At 43.6% G+C, this 13949-nt stretch overlaps 1 protein-coding gene across 18 annotated transcripts in view; it reads left to right on the top strand.

Annotated features, from left to right (window-relative positions):
- LIMCH1 (LIM and calponin homology domains 1) overlaps positions 1-13949 on the top strand; it is a 325311-nt gene that overhangs the window by 294898 nt on the left and 16464 nt on the right. For 11 of the 18 annotated variants that reach the window (XM_037064259.1, XM_037064245.1, XM_037064243.1 and 8 more), the window contains 5 exons: positions 2909-2949; positions 6873-6953; positions 10738-10830; positions 12319-12423; positions 13314-13441. In XM_037064259.1, coding sequence (XP_036920154.1) covers positions 2909-2949; positions 6873-6953; positions 10738-10830; positions 12319-12423; positions 13314-13441 — 448 coding nt within the window. Of the gene's footprint in view, positions 1-2142; positions 2218-2908; positions 2950-6869; positions 6954-10737; positions 10831-12318; positions 12424-13313; positions 13442-13949 lie in introns of all 18 variants that reach the window. The other 7 variants (XM_037064248.1, XM_037064242.1, XM_037064256.1 and 4 more) reach the window with 4 other exon arrangements.

Below are 13949 nucleotides of genomic sequence, written 5' to 3'. Positions count from 1 at the left end.
GGAGCATTAGCTACTTACTAAGGAAGCAAGTGCAATACTCTCTTCAAAACATTTGTTTTAGAATTTTCGGCCCTGCAGCTTTGAAGGAAATTGACAAAAATAGTCTTCCAATGGGGCCAGCAACCAGTCACATTCAGACAAATTTAAATTCCGCCCTATTTCTAGCACTTTGTAATTGTGTAGATAAGTAATGTAGACAGGAAATAGATATATGTTAAGCCATATTAATTAGCTTTCTGGTCTTCTATTTATTTTTACATTCCATTGTCCTTTGTAAGGCATTTTGATTGTAAAATGTGCTATTGAATAAGGGACTTCATGCAACATCTAAATTGAGTGATGGAAAAATAAAATTTGGTAGCAGTAGAGCATTTCAGAAGTCGTTCTTCAGGATAACATTGTGTTTGACATGCACACCCCTGGGCCGTACTCTGGTTCCTGGAAGCTGCAGTTACAGTTGAGGCTCTGGAGACAGAACACCTGGGCTCGAATTCTTACTCATCTAGTTCTTACCCACCAGACTCTCCCTCATCTCTCCTCGTCACCCGTAAACTGGAAATAATAATAGCACCAGTCCAATAAGGGCATTGGAAGGATTAAATGAGATAAACAACAACACAAAGTTTAGCTCAGCCCCTGCATCAGAATAAGCACTAATAATAATCAAGCAGATATTAGAATAGTGGTAATAGAAGTACAGAGCAAAATGCCAGGCAGAAGTGAACTATTCTAAATGTTTTCCTTACAATAAAAATGTTTATACTGTGGAGCTAGGGCTTTAAGCAATAATTTTCAAACTTGAGTGTATACCAATGACCTGGGTGGAATGGGTTAAAGCACAGATGGCTACCCCCTACCCCCTCCCCCAGTCCTCACTCCCACCCCCACCATTTCACTGAATTTGTCTGGGGTGGGGCCACCGTATTTACATTTCCAACAATTTCCCAGTGGGATGCTGAGAAGTTGGGATGTGGTCCACAGATCCAGGGACCACACTCAGGAAAACACTGACTTGAAATATACCTTTTACGTTTAAATTGTGCTCCAAAGACATCTCAGACAGACATACAAAAACAATAATACTCATTTGGAGTGTATAAATTCCTATCTTTCAAGAAGCAAAAGGCCTCTAATAAATGTACCCTTGAAAGATATGATTTGTCTTTAATTGGAGGGACAGAGAAAGTTTAGGACTTGGCTCAGATACAAAAAGTCAGTGCACCTTTAAGTGACTAGTCTGAGGTTGCGCATGAAGCCCAGAGGATCTGTAGGTTTAGGACAGGGAATCTTGGAGCCATACTCAATACTCCTTCCTCTAGACAGTGCTGGCTGCCCCAGTGCCATAGGGCCATCTGTTCATAGATGGGTCCTGCGAGCCACCATCTGTTCTGCTGCTGGGTCCTTTCAGTGTTCCACGGCTTCCCTTAAACATACACACGTGCACGAACAGTCTTTAAATACTCTGAAAACCTGCATAATATACACTTAAAGTTCACAGATTTCCTTTTCTCAGCTGTCTCCCGACAGTAGAAAGATATCTCAAATGGGTGCTTCAGGAAAATATGTGCACGTCTCAACACCTGGTGTCTCTATTTGCACTGAGAATGATGGCAGATAGGTGTGGCGCTGGTTTAAGGATGCGAAGGAGCTCCTGTGTCTGCTTGATTCCATCATATGACACATAGACATGCACACTGTTTGGTTCTCCAAGTCTAACTTCTGCCACAGACTTCCGTACTTAACCTTTATAAAGCATACAAAATAACGGCTGAACTCATCTCGGCTGCTTTACATTTTTGTAGTGTTCTTCAAAAGCAATGCAAAGTGTGCGTTTTGCTCTTTTACAGTGTATCATCTTATTATTTTGAGATGCAACATTTTAACCGTATCACCATTAGATGTGAGCCTATCAAATTTCACCTAACACCAACAAAGACAGACAACAGCACAAACTGTTTCATTTCTCTTGACTTTCGTCCATGTCTTCAGGTTTTGGATGAGTTTTGTTGAGATATTTTACAGCCTAGATTCTTCCACTCTCAGTTCTTGTATAGCCAGACCTGGGACATGAGAGCGTGGTTCTATGTAACTCAGCCTCGTTTTCATGATTTTCTGTTTGTTCTGTTCTGCCACCTGATCTAGAGTCTCCTGGCACTGCCAGTGTTCCGCTTAGAGTTCAGAACTCTTGGCGACGCTCCCAGTTTTTCTCCCAGTCAGGTAAAATGCGTACTGGCTAGCTGTCTTCCTTTTGTGCAAAAATCCATGTTGCCGGCAACCAATAATGTTTGGGATTTTTCTTCACTCCTGATTTCAGAAAAAAAAATGCTTGTTTCTGGCACACAGTTAGCAAAGAGCTGGTTCTTTGATACCAGTACCAGTTATACTAAAATTGGGGAGAAATTCCCAGAAGTTTACTTTGATTTTGAAAATCCAAAGAAATAATAATATTCTTTATTATTGTCCTCTTAAAAAAAAAAACAGAGATTAGAAGCGTTTACCAGGAACATGGTTCTCTTGTTAACTGTGTCACTCTCTTTACTTCCTGGGTGACATCTGGCCTCTCTGTATGATACTTCTCCATGTCAGACAGGGAGGGAACTGTCAATCAAGCCAGAATGCAAGATGCATTAAAAACCAGCACTTGTAGGAATAGACTTTGCTTCCTTCCTCTAGTCTAGTACTTGGCGCTAATTGATGTGTTCAACCATATGACACTGGTTGTGACTACTTTTGGTGATGGGTACCAGCTGCTTCAGGGGTCTGCTTTCTGAAAATTTTCTAATGCTCTTGGCTTACAAAAAATGGTCTGAAGCTGACACGGGAGCCACATTCCACTAAGAAGATCGAAGAGAAACACAGTAAGAAGCTACTCGCATTGTGATCCTTTTTTCCCTTTCTTTCTGTACAGCGGATTCTCCAAGCAGTGAAAAGTCGCCTGCAACTACACCTGTAAGTAACTCATTTTAAGGAATAAGGTCGTACGTTTAGTGTGATTTTAATTACAGGGTATTGGATTTGCTGAAAGAGGGTTCGGTCAAAAATGGGCTTCAAACGATCGACTGTACAAGAGTAACAAAGTCACGTGTAATGCTGCCAGGTGAATTACAAAGATGTGAGTTATTATGTGGAGTCGTGATCTGGAAACAAAACGGGGAGTCAGAAAAGTAAAATGTGAAAGTAGCAATTAAAATGCATGTGACGATAGGAATTAGTATTAAAATGTGCTCCTTCTGTAAGCACTCAAAGCCATTTTCTAAATGAGAACGATACTTCAGCGCAGTGCATGTTGGCAGCTGGGCCCCGCCTGCGCTCTTTCTAGGAGACCCAAGACATCTTTGCCCCGCCTCTTGTCACAGTCGGTACTTTGAGTAATAGTAACCATACATTTCTCTTTCAACTTTTTTATGTCAATGAAGCATTTACTAATTCAAATGTCAAGGCGTGTGATGCGATCAAATTCCACGCTGCGCAATTTTGTCTGAACACACTGTTGGCAGACCTGGCTCTTGTCTAAACTGCGCGTGCGCAGTGCTGAACTGTCACGCTTGTCCACCCTCTGACGTCCCCAGCGGATCTGCAGAATTCCTCTGCGGGACCATCAGCTGCAGCACAGAGCTGGGTGGATGCAGCCGCGTAACCGCTGTTGTGTTTCTGATTCCAGACTGAGTAACAGTAGGACCCTGGAGGTTTACGTATCTTCTCTGAAGCTCATGTTCCTTGATTATACAATGAGATGATAATACCTTTCTTTCGGGGTGTTGTGAGCCTTAACTGAAGTAATTACTCAGAATTCCCTAGCACTGTACCCAGCATGTGAACAGATCCTCCTCAGTGGCTCGTCCAAGAGGTTCACCATGGCCAATACCACTTCCTACCTATAAGTAAATTGCCTCACTTTAGGAGTTCCTAAGAGCCTGCGAAGAATGGAGAAGAGGCCCAGGTGTCACATAACCTTGGATATCTTCAGGCACATTCCAGGAATAGCAGCATTTGTGGAGGCTGTGTCTCAGCTAATTGAGGAATCTTGAGCTTCCTGGACAGCTGGGTACTGCCACAGGGGCCGGGCACCCCAGAAGGACCCCCAGCTGGCATTCAGGGCACTGACTAGTTCTCATTTTAAGTTACCTGGGAACATCAATGTCACATTGTTCTTCTACCCCCTAGGTAGGGGTAGAGAGGAAGAGCACCCTAAAAAGAAACATTCTTATTTCTGTTTATGGAAAATAGAACAAGAAAAAGACAGGTTACTGACCTATTATAAGTGAATTCTCCGGAAATCCCTACCCAAATTTGAAATTCTTTTGGTGATAAATAGTCCTTCATAGAATAGAAAAGTAAAAGAATTTTCAAAAAAGAAAGAAGGAAAAGAAAAGAGAGAAGAGAAAGTATGCGTTTGATTATGCTGACCTCATCAGACTCTGCCATTTTTGGTCAGACTTGGAGTGGCCTTAAGCTACAGGGTCAGGGTCTATGAAAGAGAGAGAAGAGGAGATGCATCACCCAGCATGGAGTCCATTCATTTATTCAGCAAATATTTATGGAAGGCAGGTCTTGGGATACTTAGGGGGATAAAGGGCTCTCCTTGCCCTTGAGTAGCCCCTAACACCAAGGCAGACACTGATCTGTAAAAAAGTAAATTATAAATGGCACATGGGCTAAATGCTCTCTGCTCCAACTTTCTCTAGCACCTCTTATATCTCTTTTATGGTGGTTTTCCCACTGTCTTCTGGTGATCATTTATGTATTTGGTCATACAGCCCCACCCCTCGCATACCACACTCATACTCACACTCACACTCAGTTCATTGTAAGCTCCACGCTTCTGAGACTCTTTGCCAGCTGGTATCCCCTCCTGGCCCATATTAAGTGCTCAGCAAATAATTGCCAAGGAACATGATCACTGTTCTGTCCCTCGTGTTTATCACACTGGTATCTTCCTGTGAAAATGCTTGTTGTTTTTCTCTCTTGCTCATTAACAAATGATCTTCTGAGCTTAAATCCCCTGCCCTGCACCTCCTCCTCCAATTTGCTTCCCCCGTACTTGACTGGTTCCTGCGATGACTACCTCCAGACATCTGAAAATGAAATAAGTCCTGATTGTTTCTTTTATTTTCCTACTAATAGACTTTTCCCCATTGGGCTCCCAATGGCTTTATTCACACAACCACACCCTTTTTCCTCAAACACAAAGGAAGGCCATGCTCCTGAGGTTCTGAACATTTCAACTGCTTGAAAGTCTTTGGAAAATGCTCGGTAGAGCCAATATCCAACATCATTTGTCCATCAGAATGTCCCATCTGGCATTCACATCTGGGTGATATTTTCTGGTCATCCAAGACAATTTGGGAAACTTTGGGTTATATCCAGTTGATGGTTTTTGCCCTGCACAACTTGTGGGAGCCGGGTGTCTGCTGATGTGCAGCGTGAATCCCAAGAGGGGCATAGAGGAAGTACATTTACCCACCTCATCTGCCCTCCTTTCTGGGGTGTTTCGTGGCCACCCCAACATTTGCAGGAACCACAGCAAGAGTTCCAATCATATGTCTAAATATACTAAAGTTATAAATATTTATAAAGTTATAGATCAAGCAGCACCTGTGGCCCAGCCTGCATTCTCATCCTGGAGATGCCAGCCTTGGGGTCACATGCCTGAATGTCATGAGGTTCTGTGGGGGGCAGGGCAGTGTGGAAGGGGGGTCACCCAGGTATCTTGGGCAGTAACCGGACCCATTAAACCTTGGACCGGACTGCCTCTGTCTAGCTACCCAGGCAGCCAGGATAGGTATATTCTGCCTGACCCCCCTCACCCCAGGCTCACCCCTTTCTCCCCAACTTCCCCACCCTCACCTTACTTTTTTTTCAAGGTTCCCAAGCAGTTCTAAGTGTCTCTCAAAATTACCCCATCAGGGGGAAGTAGGAAGTACAGTTATTGGGGAACCTGATTTGCCTTGGCACCTACTCCTGGTGGTAGGGGAGGCCAATCTAAACCCAGCAGCCCTCCTTCTGCTGGTTTCCCAGGGACCCACTGGGATTTCTTTTCCCCCCAGACTCTCTCAATCATACACCCTGTGGCCTGGGTGCCCACTGGGACTCACATTTTTATCCCTGTGTTTCCATATACTGACCTCGTTCCCAAACTCACAAAAACCTTTCTTTCTTTTCTTAAAATTATTTTATTGTTGTTCAAGTACAGTTGTCTGCATTTACCCCCCACCACTCCCACCCCCTACCCCAGCCATCCCCACCTCCCTCCCCTGACAAAAACCTTTCTTAAAAGACCAAAAAAAAAAAAAAAGCCTAGGGTTTGAATGTTTGTTACATGTGTGGGTCCCAGAGCAGGGACTCCCCATTGCCCGGACATCAGGTGACACTGGTAGGTGGTGGTGAGTTAAATAACCCATTTCAGAGAAGGCCAGTATGGAAGCAAGAGCAGTATAAAAGATGGCATAGTTCTACAGTGTGGCGAGCATCGCTTCTTACAAAGTGCAGTTCTGCTGAAATAAGCATTCTAATTTGCTTGGACCCAGGATCAATGTGCAGAATGAGTATCTTACACACCAGAGCGTGAATACATTTAAGAAATCACTTCTAAAAGAAATGAAGCAAAAGCCTGCCCATGCCAGGGGCTAATTACTTCATGTTTTCATTAGCTCCAGAAAGGTTCAAAGAATCATATCAGCCTCTTGGAAGTAAACCAAAGAGGGACTAAGATTAAAAATGGCGGCTGCAAACACAGATACATGAGGATGCATGAAGGCTTCTGCTTCTGTGTGTCCATACGAGTGCCAGCCTGTAGGCTAACTGTGTCCCTTTCCCTGGCCAGGCCTTGAGGACATGGCTCGATTCTGACCATGTTTTTATTTTCCAAGCAGTTTAAGTTCTGGGCGTGGGACCCGGAAGAGGAGCGCAGGCGACAGGAAAAATGGCAACAGGAGCAGGAACGTTTGCTCCAGGTAGGATGGCTGAGTTTGCTGCCTTTTTTTTTTTTTTCCAGATGATGCTCTCCTAATTTCTGTTGTATTAAATAGACTTTTAGCACAGGAAGCACGTGAAATCAAATTCTTCTCAGAAGTCAGTGAGGCTACTAGTGCATTTTGTGTCCCTGTGACATAATGCCCGTGTCTAACTCCTTCTTGCCAGAGGTTGCAATGACGTGAACACAAGGCAAAAGCATTTCACTTAAAAAGAAAACTTTCAAACCTCCGGGTATTGATGAAGGGCCGAGTCAGGCACTCATCAGCTCCTCAGCTGCCAGTGAAATCTAGTCCCAGGAGCAGTGGGAATGAATTGTCAAAACCCTTTTTGAAAGCATACGTGTGAAATAAAACTTGGCCTNTTAAATAGACTTTTAGCACAGGAAGCACGTGAAATCAAATTCTTCTCAGAAGTCAGTGAGGCTGCTAGTGCATTTTGTGTCCCTGTGACATAATGCCCGTGTCTAACTCCTTCTTGCCAGAGCTTGCAATGACGTGAGCACAAGGCAAAAGCATTTCACTTAAAAAGAAAACTTTCAAACCTCCGGGTATTGATGAAGGGCCGAGTCAGGCACTCATCAGCTCCTCAGCTGCCAGTGAAATCTAGTCCCAGGAGCAGTGGGAATGAATTGTCAAAACCCTTTTTGAAAGCATACATGTGAAATAAAACTTGGCCTGGCTTTCTTGCTCCTTAAGTAGAAATATATGCTCCCTCTGAGTAAAAGCTGCTAATTTTCAATTCTAGAAAAATTCTGGGAAGGAATGTGTCGTGTTCCTTGTCATTTCTGTCCTCTTTTGTGGAGTAATAGGACTTCGTAAAGTAACCTGATAACCTTAGAAACTAACCTATGCTGAATACTTGGGGTGTGCCAGGAACTGCGGTGGTGTTTGACATATTTTATCTAATTTCATTCTCATAAAACTCCTCAAAGTATGTCTTATTAGCCCTACTTTGCAATTGAAGAAGCTCAGGCTCAAAGAAGTGAAATTAATTGGCCAAAGTCACACTGCTAACAAGGGTTGAGCCTGGTTTCAAATCTAAGACTGGATGACTTTAAAACTCATGTTCTTTCCATGCCCTGACAGGCGTGGCTCAGCTGGTTGGGTGTCATCCTGCAAAGCAAGAGGTCACCGGTTCCACTCGTGGTCAGGGCACACGCCTGCATCATAGTTCAGGCCCCCGGTCAGGGCAGCCTGGACTGTGTGCGAGAGGCAACCAATTGGCAACCATTTCTTTCTCACATCAATGTTTCTCTTCCTCTCTTTCTCCCTCCCTTCTCCTCTCTCTAAAAGTAAATAAAGTCTTTAAAAAACCCTCAGCCCTGGCTGGTGTAGCTCAGTGGATTGAGCACAGGCCTGCGAACCAGAGGATGGAGGTTCGATTCCCAGTCAGGGCACATGCCTGGGTTGCAGGCTGGTTCCCTGCAGGCCAACTCCCAGCAGGGGACGCAGGAAAGGCAACCATACATTGATGTTTCTCTCCCTCTCTCCTTCCCCTCTAAAGATAAATANAGCTGGTTGGGTGTCATCCTGCAAAGCAAGAGGTCACCGGTTCCACTCGTGGTCAGGGCACACGCCTGCATCATAATTCAGGCCCCCGGTCAGGGCAGCCTGGACTGTGTGCGAGAGGCAACCAATTGGTGTTTCTTTCTCACATCCATGTTTCTCTTCCTCTCTTTCTCCCTCCCTTCTCCTCTCTCTAAAAGTAAATAAAGTCTTTAAAAAACCCTCAGATTTTTGCCGCTATACCCCCAATAGTACCTTTGCCAAAATAATCATAAATAAGAAGTTTAAATCTCATTAATTTTGATGGGTTTCTGCTTCTGTGTTGAAAGCAAAGCTTAATGTAAGTTTATTTTACTCTAAAAGAAAATCTTTTTGTTCTAATCCTTTTGACTTAATCCCCAGGGGCAGGTTGCAGGGGTCAGTTTGGACAGCTAACCATATGTAGTGTGGCTTTAGGTCTGCCGGTTAAATTTGACACTTCAAAATTGCATAGAGGGAAATTGTCAATATCAAAACATTAGTAAGGACCAGATTCAACAAAATCCAGGAGCTGTTGGGATTTTTGTGTCCTTCAGGAGACCCCAGACCAGCCCTGGCCATCTGCTGGTCTCAAAACCAGACGCCTATTTCCAGCAAAGTGGTGAACAGCCAGGAGTCAAAAGTGGCACAGAGTAAAGACATCAGCAAGTGTGCTTTCCATGATGACACTCTGTCTGTTACACTCTGAGAGGTGACCACAGTTACCGATGCAGGCTTATGTCTTGTCCCTGTCCCGCCGAATTGTTGCCCCGTGTGGGAAAGGTGTTTGTGGGGAAGAAGGGAGGGGTGCAGACGCACATCTTTCACTCCCCACGTGACCTTTCTCAGCACATCTTGCTGACAGGAGCACGTGACGTGAGCTTCTCGAACCAATAAACCTAAAATGCTATGCCTGGTTTTAAGCTTTTGTGAAGTTTTGACATTCATTTTCTCTACTTGAAAAGCCCCTGAAGTCCCTCTCTACAATACTAGGTTATGATAACAAAATTCTCAGCTGGAAAGAAAAGTCTGGAGTGAGTTGAACAGCCATGATTTTGCCAGAACATTCATAAGAAACCAGGCTCTCAACAAATCCCAAGAAAGCCCTTTTGCCCCTAAGATAATGACATAGCAGGAGAGACCCGGAGGAGACCTCAGTGCCACCCAGGAAGATTAAAAAAAACAAAACAAAACAGCACAGACCTGTTTTAGCCTCAGAGAGAGGGTTGACAATAATCAGCCTAAAATAGCTGACTGTGTGTCATGCACTTTGGTGACCCCTCTGTCTCTGTCACGTCAGGGATGCCATTCCCAAGGCATCCAGGAGTGTCAGTTCTCATTTTAGGCATAAATTTTAATCTCCACTTATTCATTTCTTCTAGTCAGCTGTCAGGAACTCCAGTCACATTTTGAAAGCTGTTCTTATTCAGAGTATTTTATTCTTTTCCCCCTGAAGTGGTGACTAGTGTTGTATTATTTCTGGAAACAGTAATGGCACTTCTGGGATTGAAGCCTTCTAATGGACTGTTTAAAAGGCTACTCTTAATTCAGAAGTTACTTAAAGCTGGGGAGATTCCATTTTGGGAGAATGACTACAAGCAAAGAGTAATTCAGCTACTCAGCTAATTATCATCTTGTCCACTTTGGACCTTTCTGCAAGATTGGGCTTTTTAAAAATCTTTTATTAAATGCTCCCAGCAGCAAACATATTTCTATTAACAGAACGGCAAAACGCATCTCTGAAAGGCCCAGTGAAAAGCAAACTATTGGTTTAGCTCATCTCCTAGGACAAAACCCACGTGAAGGAAGATTTCAGAATCTTTCACTCTTTTCCTCTTTCTGTAAGCACTACCTACTCGTCTGTCTGAACAACGACCCTATAAAACAACAGCAGAAAAGACAGGGTGAGGCAAAAGTAGGTGTATAGTTGTGTGTACGCAAAACAGTTTATTCTTATATTATTTATGAATTATTGCATTATTTTCCATACGAACAACTGTAAACCTCCGCTTTTTTTGGCCCCACTGTGCACTGTTCTCCTTCGGATTTTTAGGTCCCCAACATGTTCAAGCACCATAAAATAGTACTTGCCTTGTGCTGCATGAAGAGAGTAGATTCAGAATGCTACGACAAGGGGGTGGTCTCACAACATGTGATAGGTGGCGGTTTAGAGCCGGTAAAAGCCCCAATGAGGCGTGCCATGCTCAGTTCAGCACAGTCTCTGGAAATTCTGTAACAGGAGAGGTACCAGAAGGAGCAGGACAAGCTGAAAGAAGAGTGGGAAAAGGCCCAGAAGGAAGTGGAAGAGGAAGAACGCAGATACTACGAGGAGGTAGGAAGTTTCCAAGGAGCAATCTGACCTTGTGGTCCTGTTTCCTCAAAGTCAATCCATAATTTTCGTGTCTTTGGTATGTGTGTGCCTGTGGCTGTGTCCAAGTCTCCTTACTCACATCAGAGCCTATCAGCCTCTTCAAAGGGGTCATGTCTGGTAGGTACCAAAACATCACAAGTCTCCTCAGTTTAGTTTGTGATAGAGTGTTTTGTGTCATGGTCAAGGGTGGCAGACTCTGGACAGCTGAGTACACCTGTTGTGACTGATGACAAGAATAAAGGCACAGGGGACAGCAATCCTGTGGAGCAAAAGGGGACAGCATGGCTACTCTTAAGGGGAAAGCACCTCTGGGTGTCTCGACCACTCTCAAAAGAGGAGAGCGCCCCGACCCTTGCCTAGACAGGCTTTTATTATTTTTCTCGGGTCTTACATCAAAGAAGGATTTATTATTTATTATACAGAATATTATTCTTTACATTTTAGGTACAATCAAGGAAATTAAGTAACATGCGAAAGGGAAAGGCAGCGAGCTGATTCGCTCTGTCCTTGGGCAAATTCCCACAGGCTGTGGAAGTTCCCTTGAGGATAGACAATACACAGTTGTTATTTTCGACCAGGGTGATGGAGTTTTAGCAAGAGCAAGCCATAACAGTCTGTGTGATTTTCTAGGCTTGATTCCCCTGGGAAAACTCGGTTTGAAGGTCTGGCTCCTGCCCACCACTTCGCTTCTGTAGGTTTTCCATACAGAGCTGACTCACGTTTGCCAGACCAAGACAAACTGGTCCCCTATGGTCAAGAGACAATATAATTATATTTGATCTCTAGTCAGAGAGGCAGATTCTTAACCTATCAGAGAGATGACATGAAAGCATCACTTTATTTGCAGTGTGTTTGAGAAAGCACATGTGGTAATGGATTAGTTTTATGACGATAATTGTGACATCAAGGCCAAGTGAATCCATACCATTGCAATCACTATGTGCTACTAAAAATATTAAGAGATTTAGTGCCATATAGTGAATACGGTGATAAGGAATGGTGGGGAGGAATATCTGGTTTCGTATGTTTCACTTTTTTAGATGAACAAACCAGACCACACTAGAGAAGTTGAGGGGAGCTAAATTTTATGTATATTATCTAAAATATATTTATGATTAATATTATTGTGAATTTTATCTTCAACAATAATTTTTGTACATAATCCAATCCCTGTAGCATTGCTAATAAGGCTTCTTGAATCTCACTGACTAATTAATTTGTGAAGACTTTGTTTTTCTACTAAATCAAATGCTAATTTGAAAATCATTATCCATAGAGAGTATTATCAGATTTACGTGCATTTAGAAAATAAGACCTTTTTTTAATGCCCTGCTTGTTTGTATATAATCCTGATGTCTTTTTTCTACAGTTCCTTAATGAAATCTTTCTCTTGACAAATGCAATGTTTGATTTTTTTCCCCTTTCATTAATTCCCACTCTTCCTCTTAGGAGCGCAAAATAATTGAAGACACTGTGGTCCCGTTTACCATTTCTTCAACTTCTGCAGACCAGCTGTCTACATCCTCCTCCACCACGGAAGGCAGCGGAACAGTGGTAAGGCCGTCGATTCAAAGCATTTTGGTAAAGAGAAGTACCAACCCACAGGGCCAAGTTTTCCACAAGTTTAAATCCAGGACTGGCTATTTCCCTAGAATCATGTCAGCCACCACATGGCTGTTGTACCCCTTGGTATTGTCACTGCCATGGCCACATCCTAGAGTCCTTTCTCAGGGAGCAGTACAGTCATTACTGAGGCCAGATCTGCCCCCGTGGGCCAGCAACCAAGCCTCTCTGCACTGGCTGGCGAGGTCCTGATTTGTGAGCCACGTGCTGGAATATACCTCTTCCAGCAGTAAGCTCATCATTCATTCGCTTAACAGGCGAGCATTCCTCTCTGCTGTGACACACGTCCCTTTGCACTGGATGGCAGCAGCAGGAGGCCAACAGTGGGCTCTCCACCAGCCTCCATTCTAGTTGCTTCTAGCCCACCCTTAAGATTCCCCGTGAGGTTTACATGTATCTTCCATGGCTGTAGAGAACCCAGAAGGGCTGGTCTACCCCCATATCTGCCAAATGTGGTCACAAAGGTAGTGGACAGAAGTCATACCAAACCCTGGGTAGCCCATAATCTGCATTTAAAAAGACAACCAGTGGGTACTAGAAAGCCATTTGTCCTGAAATGAGCAGTTCTATGACTGTTCAATTTTGAAAGGTGGGTTTTCTAACCAACTCCCTTTTGTGATAACTTTTGAGAGAAATCCCGATTACATGTTTATTTTAAATCCTTAGAACTCAGTTACTATTCAGCTAATTTGAACAACTGCTCTTTAAATTGTAGACAGTGTCATTGAAAAAAAAAGCTTCAGTTATCCCATAGCCAGAGATAAGTGTTATCCAGAGGGTTTAAAGATTATATTTAAGAGTATCCTTGTTTGCCGCATTAGAATAAGATGGACCAGGAAAACTGTCGTGAAAGAGAACAAGACACAAGACAGAAGAAACCATTCCAGGGGGACATCCATGACTTATTGCTGAAGACTAGCAACAGCGAGGCACTGGAGGAAAAGGGCAGGTATGGGCCACACCAGGCTGTCCATCTCAATGTGCAGGACTGGGCTCTGCCTATTCTCTCCCGGGAGGAGTCCTCATTGCTGATGCAGATCACATTCGGCCTTGAAGTGATCATTCCAGTAATACATTACATATTGCCTGAATGCATTCTAATAATTCTGAAGTCAGTGTCTCTGTGCTGTTGAATATAAATAGCCTTATTTTTAAATAGGCAAAACCTGTTTTAAATCAGGGGAGACAGTAGAGATCAGAAAAGGAGCATGGGATCAATTCAGAGCCCCAAATCTAAACCTCACTCACCTGAAGTGGTTAATGAGTTGGAGGCACAGAGGTTGGAATGATGTGCTGGGGTCCCATCCCTAGTGATTCTACTGTGGGCCCAAACTTCATCAGTGTCCTCTGAGCCATGAAAAGCCACATTTACTCTTGTGTGATAATATAAAGAATAACCAACAAATTGATTGGTTGTGGGGAATCACTCCACCCATGGGGTCCAGTCCATCCCCTGG

This window comes from Sturnira hondurensis, unplaced genomic scaffold (genome assembly GCF_014824575.4).
Source record: "Sturnira hondurensis isolate 20B ecotype Veracruz unplaced genomic scaffold, ASM1482457v3 Scaffold0015056, whole genome shotgun sequence".
NCBI lineage: Eukaryota > Metazoa > Chordata > Mammalia > Chiroptera > Phyllostomidae > Sturnira > Sturnira hondurensis.
This window is presented reverse-complemented; position numbering and strand designations above follow the sequence as displayed.